The following is a 19,262-nucleotide window of genomic DNA, read 5'->3' on the forward strand; positions in this document are numbered from 1 at the left end:
TAAACATACCAACAGATTGGAATAATTAATTTATTTCTACCACTTACAGTTACCAACTTTGACAATATATACAAAACTGTCAGTTTACAGTTAACCGCATCATGGTCAGCTAAAACGTCCACTTGTTGTTAATCCAACTTGATCCATTGTCTTTTGACATTCCTTAGGCAGACGTTATATATAAATTCTTTCAAATGTTACAGTTTGATCAAACCTGAAAATATGCAAAGCCACTTTATGTAATTACACTTCAAGCTCATATCAGACAGGATATGAGGACTTTCTGTTCCTTAGGCACATCAGAAGGACTCAAGTCTTTAAAAGCTTTAGCCCTGAAACTTAAGTGATTTTGAACTTGTGTGAAGTGCCCAGTAATAAAAACGAAATGTAATACTGAAATCACATGCCGTTGTAGGCTGGTCCTCCACTGCCCTCAGGCACAACCCAGTTGATGTTCTGGCTGGGGTCTTTGATGTCACAAGTCTTACAGTGGACGCAGTTCTGTGCGTTGATCTGTAATCTCATGCCGTCACCCGTTTCGACAGGGACGTACTCATATACACCTGTGGGACAGAAGGGACAAAATGTCCATTAGATGTTTTAATCCGCATATCAAGCTTGTTGATTTTATAGTCTGTTTCTAAATGCAGTCGAAACACTGACAGCGTTAGTTACATACCAGCAGGACAGAACCTCTGCTCTGGGCCGTCGTAAATCGCAAGGTTTTGGGCCACAGGAACACTGTCATCTTTCAGCGTCAGATGGGGTGGCTGGTCATGCTCGTGATTGGTCCCGCTCAAGGCTACAGATGACAACAGATCAAAGCTGATCTTCCCATCAGGCTTCGGATACTCGATGGGTGTACAGTCCTTAGCCGGTTTCAGACTAGCAGAGTCTAGACCTACAGGAAACAACATACAAATGAATTGATGAGCAGATGTCAGACACCCACTGCTGTAGTGAACTGAGTGGTAGTCTTGCATAGTAACATGTCTGACTATTAGCATGCAGTCTGGACCACACCAAATCTCATTCTGTTTAAGAACTGCCTGCTCAGACAGGAAGGGGCCCTATGGCTAACTACAGATAGTTCATTACATTTAGGAGCTGTTGAATCTGAAATGAGACAAAACTTTAAAATGAATTCAGAAATGAGAACAAAGAACAATATACAGTTGTGCTTAAGTACTTGCTGTTTACTTCTGTTTACATGCTATGTTAGCCTTGGACAAAGTGAGGGTAAATCTCTACAATTTGAATTATTCATATCTTAATAAAGTGTTTTTGAATTGAAAGGGAACAACACTATAAAGAGTCATCAGAAAATATAACAAGGATTTATGCTAATATAGTCTAAAAACACACATTGCCTTGAGCATTTCAAAGCTTTTGGAGGGTAATGACTATATTTCTATTTACATTCATTCATTTAGCATTTGGCAGTATAAATAAAATAATTATTTATCACACTACAGTTCTTTCTGGTTCTCGAATCTGATTAGCTGAGAGCATTCTCTAGCTGTGCAATATTCTAGTGATAACAGCACTCCAACTATTTCATCATTTGTATCACTCTGCTTGCAGTATTTCATGGCGGACGCCCAAATCCACGATAATTTTATAAATAATACTGTTTTTGTGTCACAGAATGTACTTTTAAGATGTTTTTAGGCAAGAATGTAGTTGTTCAGACTTCACAAATTTGGTTTTGATAATACAGATAACGCCTATTTGAAAATTTGCTTAGACATTTTCAGAGCTCCAGGGCTTCTGCAGCCATTCAGCCCTCATGAACCTGCTGAGTCATTCAAATCTTCTGGAATTTGCCGCTGGCTCTGATGTCTCTATAGTGGTTAAACATGATATATAATTTGTTTTGGGTAAATCTAACAGGTAGTCTTTGATCTCATTAATCTATCATTTGTTATAGAGCAAAAAGTTTTGGCTGAGGGCAAAATCTCATCATGTAATCTTTTATGTAACTGTATATCAGATTGCTGCCATTGTACTTTTGTACTGAATTGCCCAGCAACTTCAATGAATGGCATTGTTGTTGTTTATTAAATCGTATTATACAATAAATAACATTTTATACAAATATGGCGAATCACAGTCATGCATATACAGCCATACTGAACTGCTATCTGTGTGATATTGTTAATTTTTGTTTCAAAGTTCTGATTCCATGCATTTCTAGTTCTTTCACAGAACAGACACAAGTAAATGTAATTGTAAATATTTTTTTTAAACAAGGCCTTTTCCCCTGCAGACAAAAACCTGTACTTCCAGAACTCATTTAGAGGACACTAATTAAACTCTAAATAGAATTTTTAGTCATTGCCCGCACTATATTGCCACATACAGTGCCTTGCCAAAGTATATATATATATATATATATATATAAAAATAAAAAAACTGAAATGATTCCATTGCAGAAGTATTCATTCCCTTTTCGGAGACACTTGAAATTTAGTTCATATCTACACTTTGAGTAGAGTTAAACTGTGGCAAATTCATTTGAATGAGTATGATTTGGTCTGCGTCTACATTAATCTGGACACATTTGAAAACGGAGTTTTCGTTTTAAAATGCTCTCCGTCCACACTAGCATTTTCAAGCATTTTCCTAATGTTTCTCATCCACACTGAAACTTAGGAAAACATTATATTCGCCATACTGCGCATGTGTAAAAACTCACTTAGATGATACAGACGGAACAGACACACTATGTGTTAATGCAATTCTTGGCAGGATCAATTTATTTACAGAAATATCTCATCATTCACTGACGCATCCATGCCGTGCGCTCTCATGTTTGATCTAAAAAGCAGCTGCCCTCATGTTTAGCTGCAGGAGTCAGGACAGCAACTGAGTACATTTTCTGTCATCTTTTTAGGACTGTAATGGGAAGAGTGTACAAATATATTTTCAGCAGCAGTGTGAAAGTGAATAGCACATTACAGCCACAATTACCGGTATAAACAGACATCTGTAATTGGTACAATATGCGTCACATGACTAAACATGCGTCATTTCAAAAGCCTCCATTTTGCCTCCAAATTGATCCACTTTGTTTGTAAAAAACTCAGTTTTCCTTGACCAAAAACACCATCTCAGCGTAGATGGAAGGCCAAAACGGAGAGAAAAAGATGTGTTTTAAAATGAAAACGTATTAGTGTGGACATGAAAATAGGTCTAAGGTCTGAAAATGCATATTAGAGCAAAAACCAAGTCCTGAGGTCAAAATAACTGCCTGTGGAGCTGTGTCAAGGCACAGATCTGGGGAAGAGGTTTTTGCTGCATTGAATGTTCACAGAAGCATGTAGTCTCCATTTTCCATAATGGAAAACACTTGGAACCATATGGAACTTGGAATTAGAACTCTTCCTAGAGCTGGCCTCCTGGCTAAACTGAGCAATTGATGGAGAAATGGCTTGGTTTTACTGGTGACCAAGAAGCTGATGGTCAACTCTAGCTGAGCTCTATGATCATATATGCAGACGGAAGAAACTTACAAAGGACAAACATCACTGCAAGACTCCACCAATCCAGTCTTTATGGCAGTGTGGCCAAACTTAATCCTCTCCCCAGTGAAGACACATGAAAACACTTGGAAAGGACCCTCAGACTGTGAGAAACAAGATTCTCTGGTCTGATTAACCTTGATTCCAAGCATTATGTTTGAAGGAAACCAAGCACTGCTCATCACCTGCACAGTAGCATCCGAAAAGTGTGCTGATAGCAACCTCATGCTGTGGGGCTGTTTTTTATCATCAGGAACTGAGGGACTCAGAGTAGAGTAGAAGGAAAGCTCACTGCACCAAAATACTGAGATGGCTTTAATGAAAACTCAGTCCAGACTCCCGAGCATTCAGAACCTCAAACTGGGCATAATGTTCACTTTCCAACAGGACAATGACCCTAAGCACACAGCAAGAGTGGCTTATAGACAACTCTGTGAATGTGTCCCAGCCAGAGCCTTGGCTTGAACGCAATATTTCTGGAGAAACCTGAAAATGTCTTCAAGTCCCCAACCAAGCTGACAGAGCTTGAGAGGTGAAGAGGTGAGGTGAAGAATGGCAGATAATTGCCAAATGCAGATGTGCAAGGCTTACCGCACCATACCCAAAAAGACTTGAGGCTGTAAAGGTGTTTCAACTAAGTACTGAGTTAAGGGTATGAATACTTATGCAATGTACTCATTTCAGTGTTTAAATTTTTTTTAAATATTTGCAAAGTTGTCACAAATCTTTTTTTTGCTTTGTCAGTATGGTGTATGGAGTGTAAATTGATGTGGGGCAAAAAAAAAAAAAGTAATTTAAAATGAGAGGGTATTAATGCTTTTGCAAGGCACTGTATATACCATTAATTAAATAAAATAAACACAAATGCACTGCACTGACTTTATAGCTCAGAATACTGAATTTGCATCTATTTGCAATATTGTCTTTGACACAATGATCTAAACAAAAAGTTTTTGTTACAAACAAGCAAACATTTCATAATGTATTTCTTTGTTCTTACCATTATGCTTTAGAGTCCATGGTTCTTTTCCTCTTAAAATCCAATAGAATATTCCCGTGTACACCATCCCTCCGTAAAGACCAAAATAGTTATGGAAAGATGGTCTGATGTTCCTCACAGAATACAACTCCTTCCAAATCCAGGACTTTTTAAAAGCTTCTTCATATTCAGGGATATAAAGACCTAACAGAAAAAAAGCAAAAAATATCCTCTATATAAGACACCTTTAATATCCCGAGACTATATTTACAACCCTGTGAGTTACACCTCAGCTAATCTGCAAAGATGTCTGGGTTGGCTACCTGCTGTTTCTGACTGCAGATTCTCATCTGTGATTTTGCTGAAGGCATTCTCGGCCGCCAACATGCCACTCTTCATGGCCGTGTGTGTGCCTTTGATCTTGGGCACGTTCATGAAGCCTGGACTGCACCCTATCAGCATGCCACCTGGAAACGTCAGTTTAGGAATCGACTGGAGGGGGGATCATGGAAATGTGAGAAGTTCAATAAGAGAAAACAGACAGAAGAATATATATTGAGAATATCAAGTCGCTGACATGCCTGGAAACCTCCTTCATTGAGGGCTCTGGCTCCATATGCTATCCTGTTGCCCCCTTCCAGGGTTGACATTATAGAGGGGTGATGTTTCCAACGCTGGAATTCCCTGAATGGGCTCAGATAGGGGTTACTGTAGTCCAAACCAACCTGAGGAGACATACACAAACATATCTGCTGTTCACCATCATAGAATAACTGCACTGACCCTTACTAAAATGTTGCTGTTACTGCAATGCCTTTGCTAAAAGCTCAGCAAGCAAATGAAACTTACAATTCAGAGACAAACAATTCAGAGCAATCATGAGATTTGATTTAGTTCTGTCAATCAAATGCTGCACTGTATCTCCAGATAACTGTGTCCAATCAGACTGAGTACCATCCTGGGCCATGACGACATTGGATAATAGCCTGTCATCACTGCAGAGCTCCTCAAGACGTCTAGAATTGAGACTATTTTCTATGAATCAAAAGCATTCCATGAAATGCCTTTTTAAAAAGTGACTGGGAAAAAAAATGTCATTTTGAAATGCTACATTATCGGCAGGATGAGAGAATGTCTTCATGACAGACCCTGACCAGGAACAACTTCAAAAGTTGAAAGCATTTTCACACTCTCTCGCCTATCGTTTTAGCTCATGAAAGAACATGATGAATAAGGTCAATAATATCTATACATATCAAAGCATTCTGACAAAGACATCAATCCAGAACATTCTGCTTTAAGATTAAGTCTTCAAAGAGGACACTTGCAAATTCAATAAAACACTTCAATCAGAGTTCGACCTAGAAGGTTCAGGAATAAGGTAACTTACAACAAATCCCAGGGCCACCAATGGTTCTCCCTCATTGAGGTGATACAGGAAGGAGCCTCCGTACGTGTTCCTGTTTAGAGGCCATCCAACCGAGTGCTCTGCCCGTCCTGGGCGCCACTTCTTCTCATCAATAACCCAAAGCTAGAAGAAAGCAGTTTTTGTTTGTTTGTTTTATTATAATTAAATGCTGATCAAGCTTTTAAAGAGATAGTTCACCCAAAAATGAAAATTCTGTCATTAATTACTTACCCTCAAGTTGTTTCAAACCAATAAGACCTTTTTTCATCTTTAGAACACAAATTAAGATATTTTTATGAAATCTGAGAGCTTTCTGAACCTGCATAGACAGCAACACAACTGACACATTCAAGGCCCAGAACATAGTAAGGACATTGTTAATGCAATCCATGTGACATTAATGGTTTAACTGAAATGTTATGAAGGTACAAGAATGCTTTTTGTGTGCAAAGAAAACAAAATTAGCTTCATAAAATTACAGTTGAACCACTGTGGTCACAAAGGCCTATTTTACTGATGTCTTACTACTTTTCTGGGCCTTGAGCATGGTAGTTGCGTTGCTGTTTATGCAGGGTGCGAAGACTCTTGAATTTCATCAAAAATGTCTTAATTTGTGTTCCAAAGATGAACGAAGGTCTTACAGGTTTGGAATGACAAGTAATTAATGACAAAATTTAGATTTTTTTGGTAAACTAACCCTTTCAATGAAAGCAATGACTCAATGAATCTTAAAAATTAACTAGCTGATATCACTACAAATGTTGACAGTTAAAAGTGAAACAGTGACATCAAACTGAACATAAAAATATATAATTGTATGTAAGCTTAAAGCATCAAAGCAAGTGAGATTTTGTACTTCTTTGAGGCCGATAGCGTATGTCTGCGGTTCACAGTTCTCTCTGAGATTTAACTGCTTGTAGAGTTGCTTGGCCAAGTGTCCGTGGCAGCCTTCCCCAAACAAAGTGACCTTAGCGTGGAGCTCCATGCCTCTCTCAAAAACATCCTGGAGGAGTTCAACAGAGCGTGAAATGTAGTGGTAATAGCACACGAATATGCCATCTGCATAGCAGAATCACTTCACCCACAGTTACCCTTTTATTTTTTCTTCCTGCAATATTTAGCTGTAGTTCCGAAAGTCATTTGGGCTTGGTGTGATCATTCAGCAGACTGTTTTAGACTAACAACTATTCTTATGTATATATATATATATATAAACAAATATAACTGTATTTGCATATTCTGCACTGGAAGATATATTGACATAAAACCTTTGGAGAGCCATCTTTAGCAATGCCAACATCATTGGTTGCAATTCCCTTCACACTTCCATCCTCATGAAACAGAACCTACGTAAAAAAAATAAATAAATAAAGTAATGTGATTTTATTATAACTTTGCATCACAATGCAACTTTTTATAGGAATTCATGTGATCACACAACTGACAATTATTAAGTCTCAAAATTACTTATAACTTGATATCTCATAATGTGACTCTTATTACAATTTTTCTTTCACATGCATTTTTTTTTACTTAGAGAACCCTTGTTAAGCATTAAGCCCTGCCTTTTAACCAATTAACTTCCATTATTCCATGACTTTTCATTGTTTTTGATTACTATATATTTTTTAAAAAATAATGTAATAGAGAGTGCACTCACAGAATGTAATTTCAAGACAATCTAAGAATATCTACACAAATGTTTGCATATCACAGAAACGTATGACTTTATTAAAATTATGACTTTTGCATACATTTTAATGACATTTGTTAATAACAATTTTAAAATTTCCAAATTTTTTTTCATGACTATGGAAACCCTGCTTATTACAGAAACAGCAGTTCTAAAGTTATGTAAAATCCAGGTTATAATTATAGTACACTTATCATCTCATGGGGTTTGAAACTACAACCTTACGGTTACCATCCAAGATGTTCATGTCTTTCTTTCTTCAGCTGCAAAGAAAGTAAGGTTTTTGGGGAAAACATTCCAAGATTTTTCTCCATAAAGTGGACTTCTATGGTTCCCAATGGTTTGAACTTCCAAACTGCAGTTTCAATGCAGCTTCGAAGGGCTCTACACGATCCAAGCCAGATCCACTATATGGAAAAAAATCCTGGAATGTTTTCCTCAAAAAACTTAATTTCTTTGCGACTGAAAAAAGAAAGATCTGAACATCTTGGATGACAGGGGTGAGTAAATTATGAGGAAAATTTTTATTCTGCGAGTGAACTAATCCTTTAACAAGTACAGCACATGACTCACAATACAAATTACAAGTACCAAAAGCAGGTCTCAATAAAACAAAAGTTAATTGCATCATTAACGTATACATTCTGATAAGGAAGGCATTCTGACCTCAGCTGCTGCATAGCCTGGATACAGCTCCACTCCCAGCTCCTCCGCCTGCTCCCCAAGCCAGCGTACAAAATGCCCCAGACGAACTAAGTAGTTTCCATGGTTATTCATTGGAAGTCCTGTGTTCACAAATTGCATTTAACTGTATCCATGTGACTGAACCAGTCTTAAAAAGCTTTTAAACTATGTATAGGTTACAAAACCATTCAGGACACTGTGACACAGGCAGACCATTTATTATTCTGAGATTATGTAAGTCTCATTGTGTGAAGTTCTATAACTCTCTAAAATGGGCCTTATGCAACGCCAATAACCAACCTGGTAATATTGGAACAGGAATGCGGTATTTTTCTGTCAAAATGGAAAACTTGTCCTCTGTAACCGGAGTGTTCAGTGGAGCCTGTTAAACATAAATGGAAATCAGTGTCTTGGCCGTGTTATCGAAAATGCTTATAAATAACACAACAGTAAATCAGAATGGCAACATATTTCCCATATTTTTTAAAGCTGTTTTGATTATTTGATTTTTATTTCACTTCATTTTGTTTGTACCCCTCTCTCTTTCCAGTCTGGAATAAGCTCACTGAGTGCAGTGGGCTCTAGACAAGCTCCAGATAATGTGTGAGCTCCGATCTGGGATGCCTTTTCCACCACACAAACCCGCAGCTCCTTCTCATGCTGATTGGCCAGCTGCTTCAGCCGGATGGCTGCTGACAAGCCGGCCGGACCGCCACCAACAATGACAACGTCTGCCTCATCAACAAATCGCTCCATTTCCACTCCTGAACACATGAAAACAGACAATCGCAGTATCAATCAAGCACAATCATCAGAGCCTCTTTTTAATACAAAAATCACCCAGTGCCATTACAGTTATAGTTACGGTGAAACCATTGATGTCACATAGGCTGTTTTACCGATGTGCTTACTACCGTTCTGGGCCTTGAACGTGTCAGTTCCATTGCAGTCTACGCAGGGTCAGAATTTCTTGAATTTAATCAAAAATACCTTGATGTGTATTCTAAAGACGAATGATATTCTTGCAGGTTTGGAACAAGATGAGTTTGAGTAATTACTGACAACTTTAATTTGTGGGAGAACAATCCCTTTAAAAATGATTAAACCAGTGGTCAAAGGAACAGTGAAAACCACAGATAAGTATGTCTTTAAAGCAGAATTAAAAATGGAAATAGAAGGGGCTTATCTGATATTGAAAGGTATGGTATGTAATATTATGAATCGTTGTATATATATCATGTACAGCTGAAGTCAAAAGTTTACATACACCTTGCAGAAATCAAAATAAGAGTGATCATACAAAATGCATGTTATTTTTCATTTAGTACTGACCTAAAAAAGGTATTTCACATATAAGAAGTTTACATATAGGCCACAAGAAAAAAAAATAATAGTTGAATTTGTAAATATGACCCCATTCAAAGTTTGCACATGCTTGACTCTTAATACTGTGCTGTTTTTTGTTTTGTTTTTTTTTTTTTTTTTTTTTTTTTTAAGTGATAGCTGTGAAAACTTAGGGTAAGTTTAACTACCCTAGTTTCTGGCTTCTGAATGGCAGTACTCAATGAAACAAATGTTACATAGGCAAAATAAGAAAAATGCACATCTTCATTCTGTTCAAAAGTTTTCACCCCCGGCTCTTAATGCATCATTTTCCTTCTGGAGCCTCAGCACGTGTTTAAACCCTCTGTAATAGCTGCATTTGAGTCCCTCAGTTGTCCTCAATGTTAAAAGACGGATCTCAAAATCATACAGTCATTGTTGGAAAGGGTTCAAATACACAAAAATGCTGAAAAACGAGAAGCAGCAGGACCTGAAGGAATTTTCTATAGAACAGCAGGCAGTTTAACTGTTCAGGACAAACAAGGGACTCATGTACATCTATCACTAAACAAAAAAAACAACTGTACATCATTCAGGTAACAACACAGTATTAAGAATCAAATAAGTAAACTTTTGAACAGGCTTTCTCTTGTGGACTATATGTAACCTTTTATGTGAAATATCTTATTCAGGTCAGTACTAAATAAACAATAACATGCATTTTGTATGATCCCTCTTATTTTGATAAAATAATTAACATTTTGCAGATTCTGCAAGGTGTATGTAAAATTTTGACTTCACCTGTTTGTCATTTATCATATTTAATATATAATGCATATATTATAATAGAAATATAATATAGATACAGTATCATGGTAGATATCACATAACACACAGAGAATTATTTACACTCATTCTCTCATAAATTACCAGATTTTCCTGTAAATAAAATCCAGAATCTGAAACTCTGTCCTATCCAATCAAATGTGTTCACTCTTTCCTCTAAAGAGGATAAACTGATTAAGTATCCAGTGGCACAGAACTGACCTTCCCATCGTGGGTCTTTATCTCTGGGGCACAGTGTGTAATGAGTGGTAATTCGTGGCACAGTGGACGAGGAACATCGTGTGGAGTACACCTGAGCAGCGACATGTTCCGCTTGAACCGCCTTCAGCGCGCGTATACACCTCCGTGCTGCAAAAATACAAATAACAGGCAAAACAGGTCACAGACTGAACAAGACAAGTCCATTCTCATACAGTAACACATTAACTTCATATCGATTTAACAGTTTAGTATTACAAACACACTGTGTTTACGGTCTATTGTGCATGTGAATATATCAATAAAGTTGATCCAAACTAAATGGATCAACTTTATACAACAGGATAAGCTGCTACAAAATCCTCCCTTAAGTAACAGGCCACCCAAGGTATTCTTCTAAGAAGCAAGCAGACTTGTAAACAGAATTGTTTGCTTACAAAAATCAGTTTCATGTTCATATTCAATTATTAAAGTATATATTAAATTACTAAAGTGTTCACCTCAGACACAAGGACACATATGCTGACCGATATTCTAGTGACCTTTGCCCTACTTCCTTGTGACTGAACAGCTGCAGGATTGTGTTAGCTTGCTAAACGGATAAACCTACAGTTTAACACATAAATCGTGCCATGTCCCGTGTAAACACGGTTAATAACAATTGAACAGACAGTATATATGCTCTCAGTTTTAAGGAATCAGAGGTTTACAACGTTTAGTTAGCGTTCTGGCTACATGTCAGTGAAAGTGTGACAGTACCTTGGAGGGAATATCTACAGGCTGGAAACATTTATGGAGCTCAGTGTGCGGCTGTGACTCTGCCCAAGTGCTTCCCGTGTTTTTTTCCAGGTTGCGTGTGGACAAACAAATAACACTCCGGTTTACCCTGTTACAAAATAAGTGTCATAACAAACTCATGAGCAGCGCGTCTGCTGCGCAGCTCCGAATGACGTCAGAAAAACGCGACGGAATAAAAAAACTCCGAATGACCGCTGATCATAAACTCATGTGAATGAGAGTTATCCGGTGCTAATAATAGCGAAGAAAAACTGGCATTCATTTTAGATGTCAGGAAACCATTTACTTTCGGCTGTAGGAGACGCTCTGGAGTCTGGGATTAGAGATGTACACATAATACAAAAAACTAAAATGAAATGAAATAGTAAACATTTACATTTATGCAAAGTGACCTTCAAACAAAGAACAAAGAAATTTGTCAAAGAACCAACAATATCCGTGTTACACAATGGGAGGTTTATTAAACGGAGGCAAGCTAATGATAAGCATGCAGAATTTATTTATTGATTTATTTTTTTGAGAGGGGAAAAGGTCTTCAGCTGCATCTTAAAGGATGTGATGGTCTCAGCAGTTCGGCTGGAGGTTCGCAGCTCATCCCACCAGAGAAAATATTTTGGAAAATGACTTTTTGCAGGCATCACTCATTCAGACCCCTTAGCTAGAGTGATGGAGCATAGACTTGTAATAGTGAAATGAACATTGTTTTTTGCATTATGATATTATTTTCATGAGAAATAAGACGTTAATAATATACACTGACTACCAAAGGTTTCTGAAAGAATGTTTTTCACACACCCTAAAATGCTGGGATAAAAAAACAACCCAATTTAGGTTATTTGGCAACCCAGCACTGGGTAAATATCGGACAAAACCCATATTTTTGACTCAGCTGGTTGGGTTAAATGTTTTTACCCAGCCAAAGTCCCTTTAAGGCAAGTCATTTCACTCGGCGGCCATCTTTGAAACGCCTCTACGGCAGGCAAGTGCGGCTCCTATCATTTTGAATGGGGAAACATGAAATTCTCCAAAACTGTTCACCAAGCTTACGATTAAATAAATGAAATCTGACAAGAACTGCCTCATAAATATTGTTGTAATATTTAATTCTAATAAAATATATATATATATATATATATATATTTTTTTTTTTTTTTTTTTTTTTTTAAACACACACTCTAAAAAATGCTTTATTTGGCAACCCAGCACTGGGTAAATATCGGACAGAACAAATGCTGGGTTAATGTTTTTACCCAGCATGCTGGGTTGTTATATTTAAGTCAACTATTGTTTAAAAATTATTAAATTGCTGATTTAAAATGAGCTAGAAATTTAAAATCCCACAGAATTATAGTGGCAACAGCAATAATCAAAAGATAAACATTTATTATTAAGCAAGAAAACCCATGAACAAAAATATAAGACAAATTTAATTTATTTGGGTGCATAGTTGACAATATTACATACATTTAAACTTGTTTAACAAGCTTTTCAGAAATAAAAATTGGAACATAAAAGTAGCATTTTGATTTAAGTGTATTCAACCATTCTCTTTTCACCCAAATAGTACTGATTCTCATGCAGGTGTGTTGGTAAAATCGAAGATGGAGTTGGGCTGCTGTTCACTGGGTGAATTGCGAACCTCAAACGACTCTAACCTGCCCTTAAAAAAAACCCAACAGAGATTATAGAACATATTTTAACATAAAATTAAATTAAATTCAGTTTTGAATAAATCAATTTGTTATACAAGGGCTTTTCCATTATGTGAAACGACCGTTGAAGGAGCTGACTGACATCTCGACCTTGTATGCTGCTTTGTGTAAAATAATTTACAGCACAGTAAAGATTTATAAATCAAATAAAATGTATACAAACTTTTATTTCGCTAAAGATGTACACCAAATCGATGGCACAGAGAACTGCTCTCTTCTGTAGAGGAAAGCAAAAAGCAGGTGCTCTGACTGTAACTCAGCAGCCGGGTTGTTTTGTCGGAGACAGGCTCAACCCAGCGGTTGGGTAGCGTTCTGGCTATATGTCAGTGAAAGTGTCAGGGTGCGGCTGTGACTCTGGCCAGGTGCTTCCCGTGTTTTGTTTTTTTTTCGGGGACAAGCAAATAACACTCCGGTTTACCCTGTTACAAAATAAGTGTCATAAGAAACTCATGAACAGCTGCGCAGCTCAGAATGACGTCAGAAAAACGTGATGGAATTAAAAACTCCCGAATTACCGCTGATCATAACTCAGCAGCCGGGTTGTTTTGTCGGAGACAGGCTCAACCCAGCGGTTGGGTAGAAAAAAATAACCCAGTATTTCATAATCCATTAGAATGACACAGCAACTTAGTTACAGAAAACTCAAAATTCAAAATAACGCAATAAAATGACCCAACAAGCCCAAAAAAGACCCAAAAAAATACAGCCCATCATTTTTAGAGTGCAGAAACACCCAGGACCTGGGTAAAAAATATTAAAAACAACCCAGTTAAATGACCCAGCAGGCTGAACCCAGCATTTGGGTTTTCAAAAAAAAAAAAAATAACTCAGTATTTTTAAGAATGCAGATTTCATAAGATTCACCCATAATTATGGCACGTTGTCAGTCAGTGAAGCTCTATTTCCACTTCATTTAATGTGCAATAGGGTCACCTAGTTTGTCTGTGTCTGGCTGTCTCCATGCCGACACAGGCTTCATCCCTGGTCAAGACATTTCCAGTCCAGGTCATTCACAGTGTGTGGCTGACCTACTTATAGGCGTATTCTCTGTTTACGGTCCAATTTACTTCTGTATTAGTGAGTGCATCTGGTTTGATCTGGCTTGTATTTTCAGTCAAACATGTTTGGGTCTACAGAACCAGGCCTGAGGCTGAGAGAATTTTCTTGACTAGACTTGATTAATGTATTAACACAAAATGAACTGTAACTAAAATGAATTTTTAAGTGTTTGTGAAATTGACTGTTTTATTTATTTATTTATTTTCGCAACAATCTGTGTTTAGTGTAATTGCTCTCTTTACTCTTCACTCTTTTCCACCTCATAGAAGAAAATTAAATTCTAAATGGTGATAAACTTGATAACCCATATCATCACAGTATGTACACAAATATTTAGGGAAACGTTATTAGGTTAATTAAAAGCAACTGTTGGTCATGTTTGGCTGCTTATGAGGCATTTGGGAGTTTTAAGTACTAAAAACAAAACAGTGATGATCAGTGAATAGCACAGAATGTATGTAGGAGAAATATATTAATGTATTGAAAATAGAGGCATTACCATATGCATAAGAGTGAATCACATCCTTATAACGTCATGTGTCTTCACACTCAGGACAGAACATTCTCCCGCACGTGAATCATTTGAAACTTCACCTAAATTTAGTGCCACAGGTGAGTTTGGTGTGAAGCTATTTATCAACACCTTCACTGACCAACCATTTCTGATATAGTAAGCTGGTGTCAAACATTGAAATACCAAAAAATATTTTTGAAAAATTAGTTGTTTATTTTTCATCTTTACATTCATAAAATTAAAGGTAATCTTTGAGAATGAAATGTCACAAAAACAGCATCTTCTAGAGGGAAACATGAACATACCCTCTTATTTCAGTGAGCTGAGTGTTTAAGAAAACATTTTTTTAATGATCACAATTGTAAATGACAAACTTCCACATGTTAAGAGAGGAGCACTGAGAGAGTGTCACTATAATATAATGGTGTTTTATTGATAATTAGGTGACAGCTCTTTATAAATGGGCCCCTAAAGTGGAATCAACCAACATAAAAGCCTTGTGCCTGCTCAGTATTATATGAATTAAGTGGTCTTTGTAGCTGGGCAAATCTCACAAAAACATATCAGGCCATATTTCACCCCAAATAATAATCAATATATTCTAATATAATATTGCATTAGGATAAGCATATTTTGAGACCATAAACAGACCACTGTTTAGAAAAAAATATGGTTAATATAACACAAATGTAAAATATTATACTTTTAATAATTGATTAAATTCATTATTTTTATAACTCTCATTGTTATAAATAGGTGATAATTGTTAATATCTTATTACTTTACTATATATATCAGACGTTGCGTTAGACTTTAACTTTGCCAGTCATTACCCGTCAAATTAATTTTCATATTTTAATTATAATAACACATTTAATTGCTTTTATTTTGTTCACATTTTCATTATTAATCACGAACCAACAGGATGATATAGGCTTATATATTTATCTTGAAGAGAACAGATGAACAGAGACAGATGAACAGAGACTATTCAACACCACACCCGCAGTGACAGCTGAGGACACTAAAATATTTATCAATTTTAATAGATTTCTATTTTTATGAACCAATATAGACCAAGTTTGAGTAGACGTCACAGTGACGTCACTCTCAGATGCGCGCGCATAGTGGTTCCAGAGGTAAATGGGTAAAATCCATGGAATAAGAGAAAAAAATATTTTTTTTGCGCCTTTTGATGTCTAAAACCTAATGCAAATACTGTTCCTAGCACCAAGACTATTCCACTATCTAACGTCAATTTCGTTGAAAACAGTGCTTGTCGCTGGGTGAAAACCTCTTGTAATATGCAAATAACATTTTGAAAATGACATCTTATCATTATAATCTATACTCTTTTCAAATCTAAGAAATTTCTAATTTGAAAAAAGTGTAATTTTCTAGCCGTAAGGCTTTCTCTCCAGGATTTTCGAGAGGGTGCTCGCTTGCAGAGCCAAATGGGAGGTGCTGGAGCTCTAGCTCCCCCTCGCTGGAGGTAATAGGTGGAGATAGACACCTAACCACACCCTAACCCTACCCCTTACCCTATCCTAAACATAACTCCACCCATTAGTTCACACAGAGTTGGAGCTGGACATCCAGAGAGGGGGAGCTGGAGGCCATTCGGCTCTGCAGTGAGCAGTACTTGGGATTTTCTGCAACCATGCTGCCCGCACATCCCGAATGTTTACAAACAGATAACTGATCTATAGACTCTTAAATCCCAGACGATCTTTTGGTCTATGCTGTTTTCAGTTGATGTATGGACAGTCCACAGTGTGCCTCCCATAATCCCAATAAATCGCAATAAGATAACTTTGTGCTTTACTTTTGATATGAAAACGTCTCAGATTTAAAATTCTGTCCATTTCATTAGGAAATTAAACCAATAAATACCATTTTAGCGCTCTTAAATGTGGCGTGATAGATAGTTGTAGCTTCTCGGTACTCGCCTTTGCGTAACCAAACGCTTAGCAAAAGACTCCTTCGTTTTTGTTCTGGATCCTGTGCTCTGCTGCAACACTGGAGCGTACTCGCCACCAACTGATCAGGGGTGGGAATTACAGCTACAAATTACACTAGATCACCCTCAGTGTAATCCGTCAAAGTGACGCACTGCCTTCAGAAAAAAAAAAAAAAAAAAAAATTCCGTCAATGACAGACAGTTTAAGGTTAACGTGACCTCTGATATATGGGGTGTAACGGTATGTGTATTCGTTCACGAGGTAAGTTCCAAACAAAGGTGAAAAAGTGATCATCCCTATGCCCTACTTCCATCGAAAGGCAGAGCCCTTGGAGTGGAGACTTTGGAGTGAGCAGGGCATGTGCGTGCCATTAGGAATGGCAAAATTGTTGCCGTTTGGAATGCACTTGGCAAGGAAGCGACGTAATTCCCTCATTATTTTCAGATGGCACGTTCCCGTGACAACAACAACAACGTTTCCGTGACAACGCAGCACGGTGTCCGTCAGCAGATGTCGTTGTTTTAATGACATAAATGTCTTTTTAGGTTAAGGCTAGAAAGGGTTACAACTCTAGCTACTGGGCATGCGCACATCAATCTAACGTTATTTTTGTCACACTGTACAACAATAATACTGTTTTTGTATTATAGTAAAGGCTAAGTTTAGGGTTGGGGTAGGTGTAGACATTAAAAAAACAAACAAACAAAAAAAAAACAATCTAATCAGAACAATTCATTTCATTGTTAGTTTCCGGTTAGAGCTGTATCCCTGTCATGAGTTGTGGCTAAAAGGGATACGTAGAGCTGTGTATGAATAAAATTTCACATTTATGAAAATTAAGCTTTCAACCAGAAGATTTAGTAAAAGTGGAAATACAATCCAGGGCTATTTTCACTTGATATTTATCTTTCAAAAACAACGCAGTGTCATTTGCCAATTGAGAAATATTTTTAATCCCAGAATGCTTTGATTGTTTAAAATTTGAATGGAGAGAAATTCAGCCACTAATAAAAACAGAAAGAGAGTGAAGTAAGAAGCCATGTTCAATTGTATCGAAGGCTTTACAACAATCTAAAAACAAAATAAGAGCCCCTGATTCCATCTGGTCTGAATAGTCTAAAAGGTCAAAAATAGATGAGATTCATTAATAATTTGATCTAATCCTAAATTTAATATTGTATCATATACTAAAGCAATCAATTTGTAATCTGTATTCAAGAGAGTGATGGTCTCCAGCTGTCAATTTCCAAGGGATCCTTATCTGGCTTAGGAATCAGAAAGATTAAGCCTTGTTTCACAGTTGTCGCCAATTCCTTCTTTTTAATACAATCATTGAACATTAAGAAAAGTGGCTCTTCTAAAATATACCAAGAGCCAAAATGTTGGTAAAATTCAATCGATAGTCCGTCAGGTCCTGGACTCTTACCTTTTTTCATATGTTGAAAAGCTAACTGCAATTCCTCTCTTTTAAAATCAGAATCACAAACACGTTTAAAGTCCTTATTTATCATTGGAATAAAATTTTTATATTATCAGTAAAGGCTTTGCAGATATCATAATTAAAGTCAGATTGGTATGATATACGGGGCACCGTATCAGTCCATTATATGAAGAAAAATCCTTAAATGTTTTCCTCAAAAAACACAATTTCTTTATGACTGAAGAAAGAAAGTCATGAACAGCTTGGATGACAAGGAGGTGAGTACATTATCTGTAAACTGTTGTTCTGGAAGTGGACTTCTCCTTTAATAACAGCAAAGGAACCGCTGAAACCGGCCTTCTTCCCTTCCTTTCGAGTCGCCTGGACATGTAGCCAGAGTTTATTCCGACTTTTCCACATTCTTAGATGTGCAGACCATTCTCTCTTTGTCACAAAGCGAATGATGATGTGACGCGGCAAGCATTCGATCGCTGTTTGCCTACAAGTGAACCCACAGACTGTAAAAAAAAAAACGGGACGTAGTGACATCACCCCGTAGGTTTCTGAAGAGCATTTTTGAAGCTCTTAGTGGGTGGGAGTCGGCCGTCGCCATCTTGGAATCGCGTCACTGCAGGTCACTCCTGGATAATCAAAAATGGGCAAAGAGGCGGGACGTGGGTGGAGCTGGTTGCTGAAACCACGCCCGCCTAGCGTGACAGTGGTGACAGCAGCGGCAATCCACCTGTCACTCAAGTGGCCACGCCCTAAATTATGCAGAACTTTAAGGCTTAATATAATTTAAACGCATGAGTTATAAAAAAAATTCACCACCCTTACAGTTGACATGAAGGTGAAAATTAGCTATATAGACCAAAACCACTTTTTGTACCAGTCTGTAAACATATTTTTCTGCTGTAAAGTTGTGTATTTTAACATGGGGAGTCTATGGGATTGACTTGCTTTTGGAGCCAGTCTCTACTGGCCAGTCGATGAATTGCAGTTTATATCACTTCCGTGTTGGTTTCAGTAGATAGAACAAGAGGTTGCCGCTTGGATGAACCACATCCACAGCTTCCTCCAGTTTATCCTTGATCCGCGGGACCACCCCGACAAGATGACTCATAGCTGTCATCCGAATATTTT

General features: G+C 37.3%; 1 protein-coding gene across 1 annotated transcript; it reads right to left on the reverse strand.

Moving 5' to 3' along the window:
• Positions 1 to 16: 16 nt before the first annotated feature.
• Positions 17 to 11,606, reverse strand: etfdh (electron transfer flavoprotein dehydrogenase). Its single transcript, XM_051128278.1, has 13 exons — positions 11,415 to 11,606; positions 10,659 to 10,805; positions 8,823 to 9,052; positions 8,589 to 8,670; positions 8,271 to 8,389; positions 7,180 to 7,257; positions 6,768 to 6,914; positions 5,894 to 6,034; positions 5,085 to 5,228; positions 4,827 to 4,995; positions 4,525 to 4,707; positions 680 to 901; positions 17 to 563 (listed from the first exon to the last, which is right to left on the reverse strand). Exons 1-13 carry the CDS (start codon positions 11,443 to 11,445, stop codon positions 400 to 402), a joined length of 1,857 nt encoding a protein of 618 aa, XP_050984235.1. The 5' UTR covers positions 11,446 to 11,606; the 3' UTR covers positions 17 to 399.
• Positions 11,607 to 19,262: the final 7,656 nt, after the last annotated feature.

Source organism: Labeo rohita, chromosome 14, assembly GCF_022985175.1.
Source record: "Labeo rohita strain BAU-BD-2019 chromosome 14, IGBB_LRoh.1.0, whole genome shotgun sequence".
NCBI lineage: Eukaryota > Metazoa > Chordata > Actinopteri > Cypriniformes > Cyprinidae > Labeo > Labeo rohita.

What these genes read in the sequence shown, in the direction of transcription:
- etfdh (XM_051128278.1), bottom strand. Translation starts at nt 11,445, where the DNA reads ATGTTTCCAGCCTGTAGATATTCCCTCCAAG. An exon ending in CTGTAGATATTCCCTCCAAG is followed by an intron (nt 10,806 to 11,414) that starts GTACTGTCACAC and finishes GTATTTTTGCAG; the next exon opens with CACGGAGGTGTATACGCGCG. An exon ending in TCCTGTTCCAATATTACCAG is followed by an intron (nt 8,390 to 8,588) that starts GTTGGTTATTGG and finishes TTGTGAACACAG; the next exon opens with GACTTCCAATGAATAACCAT.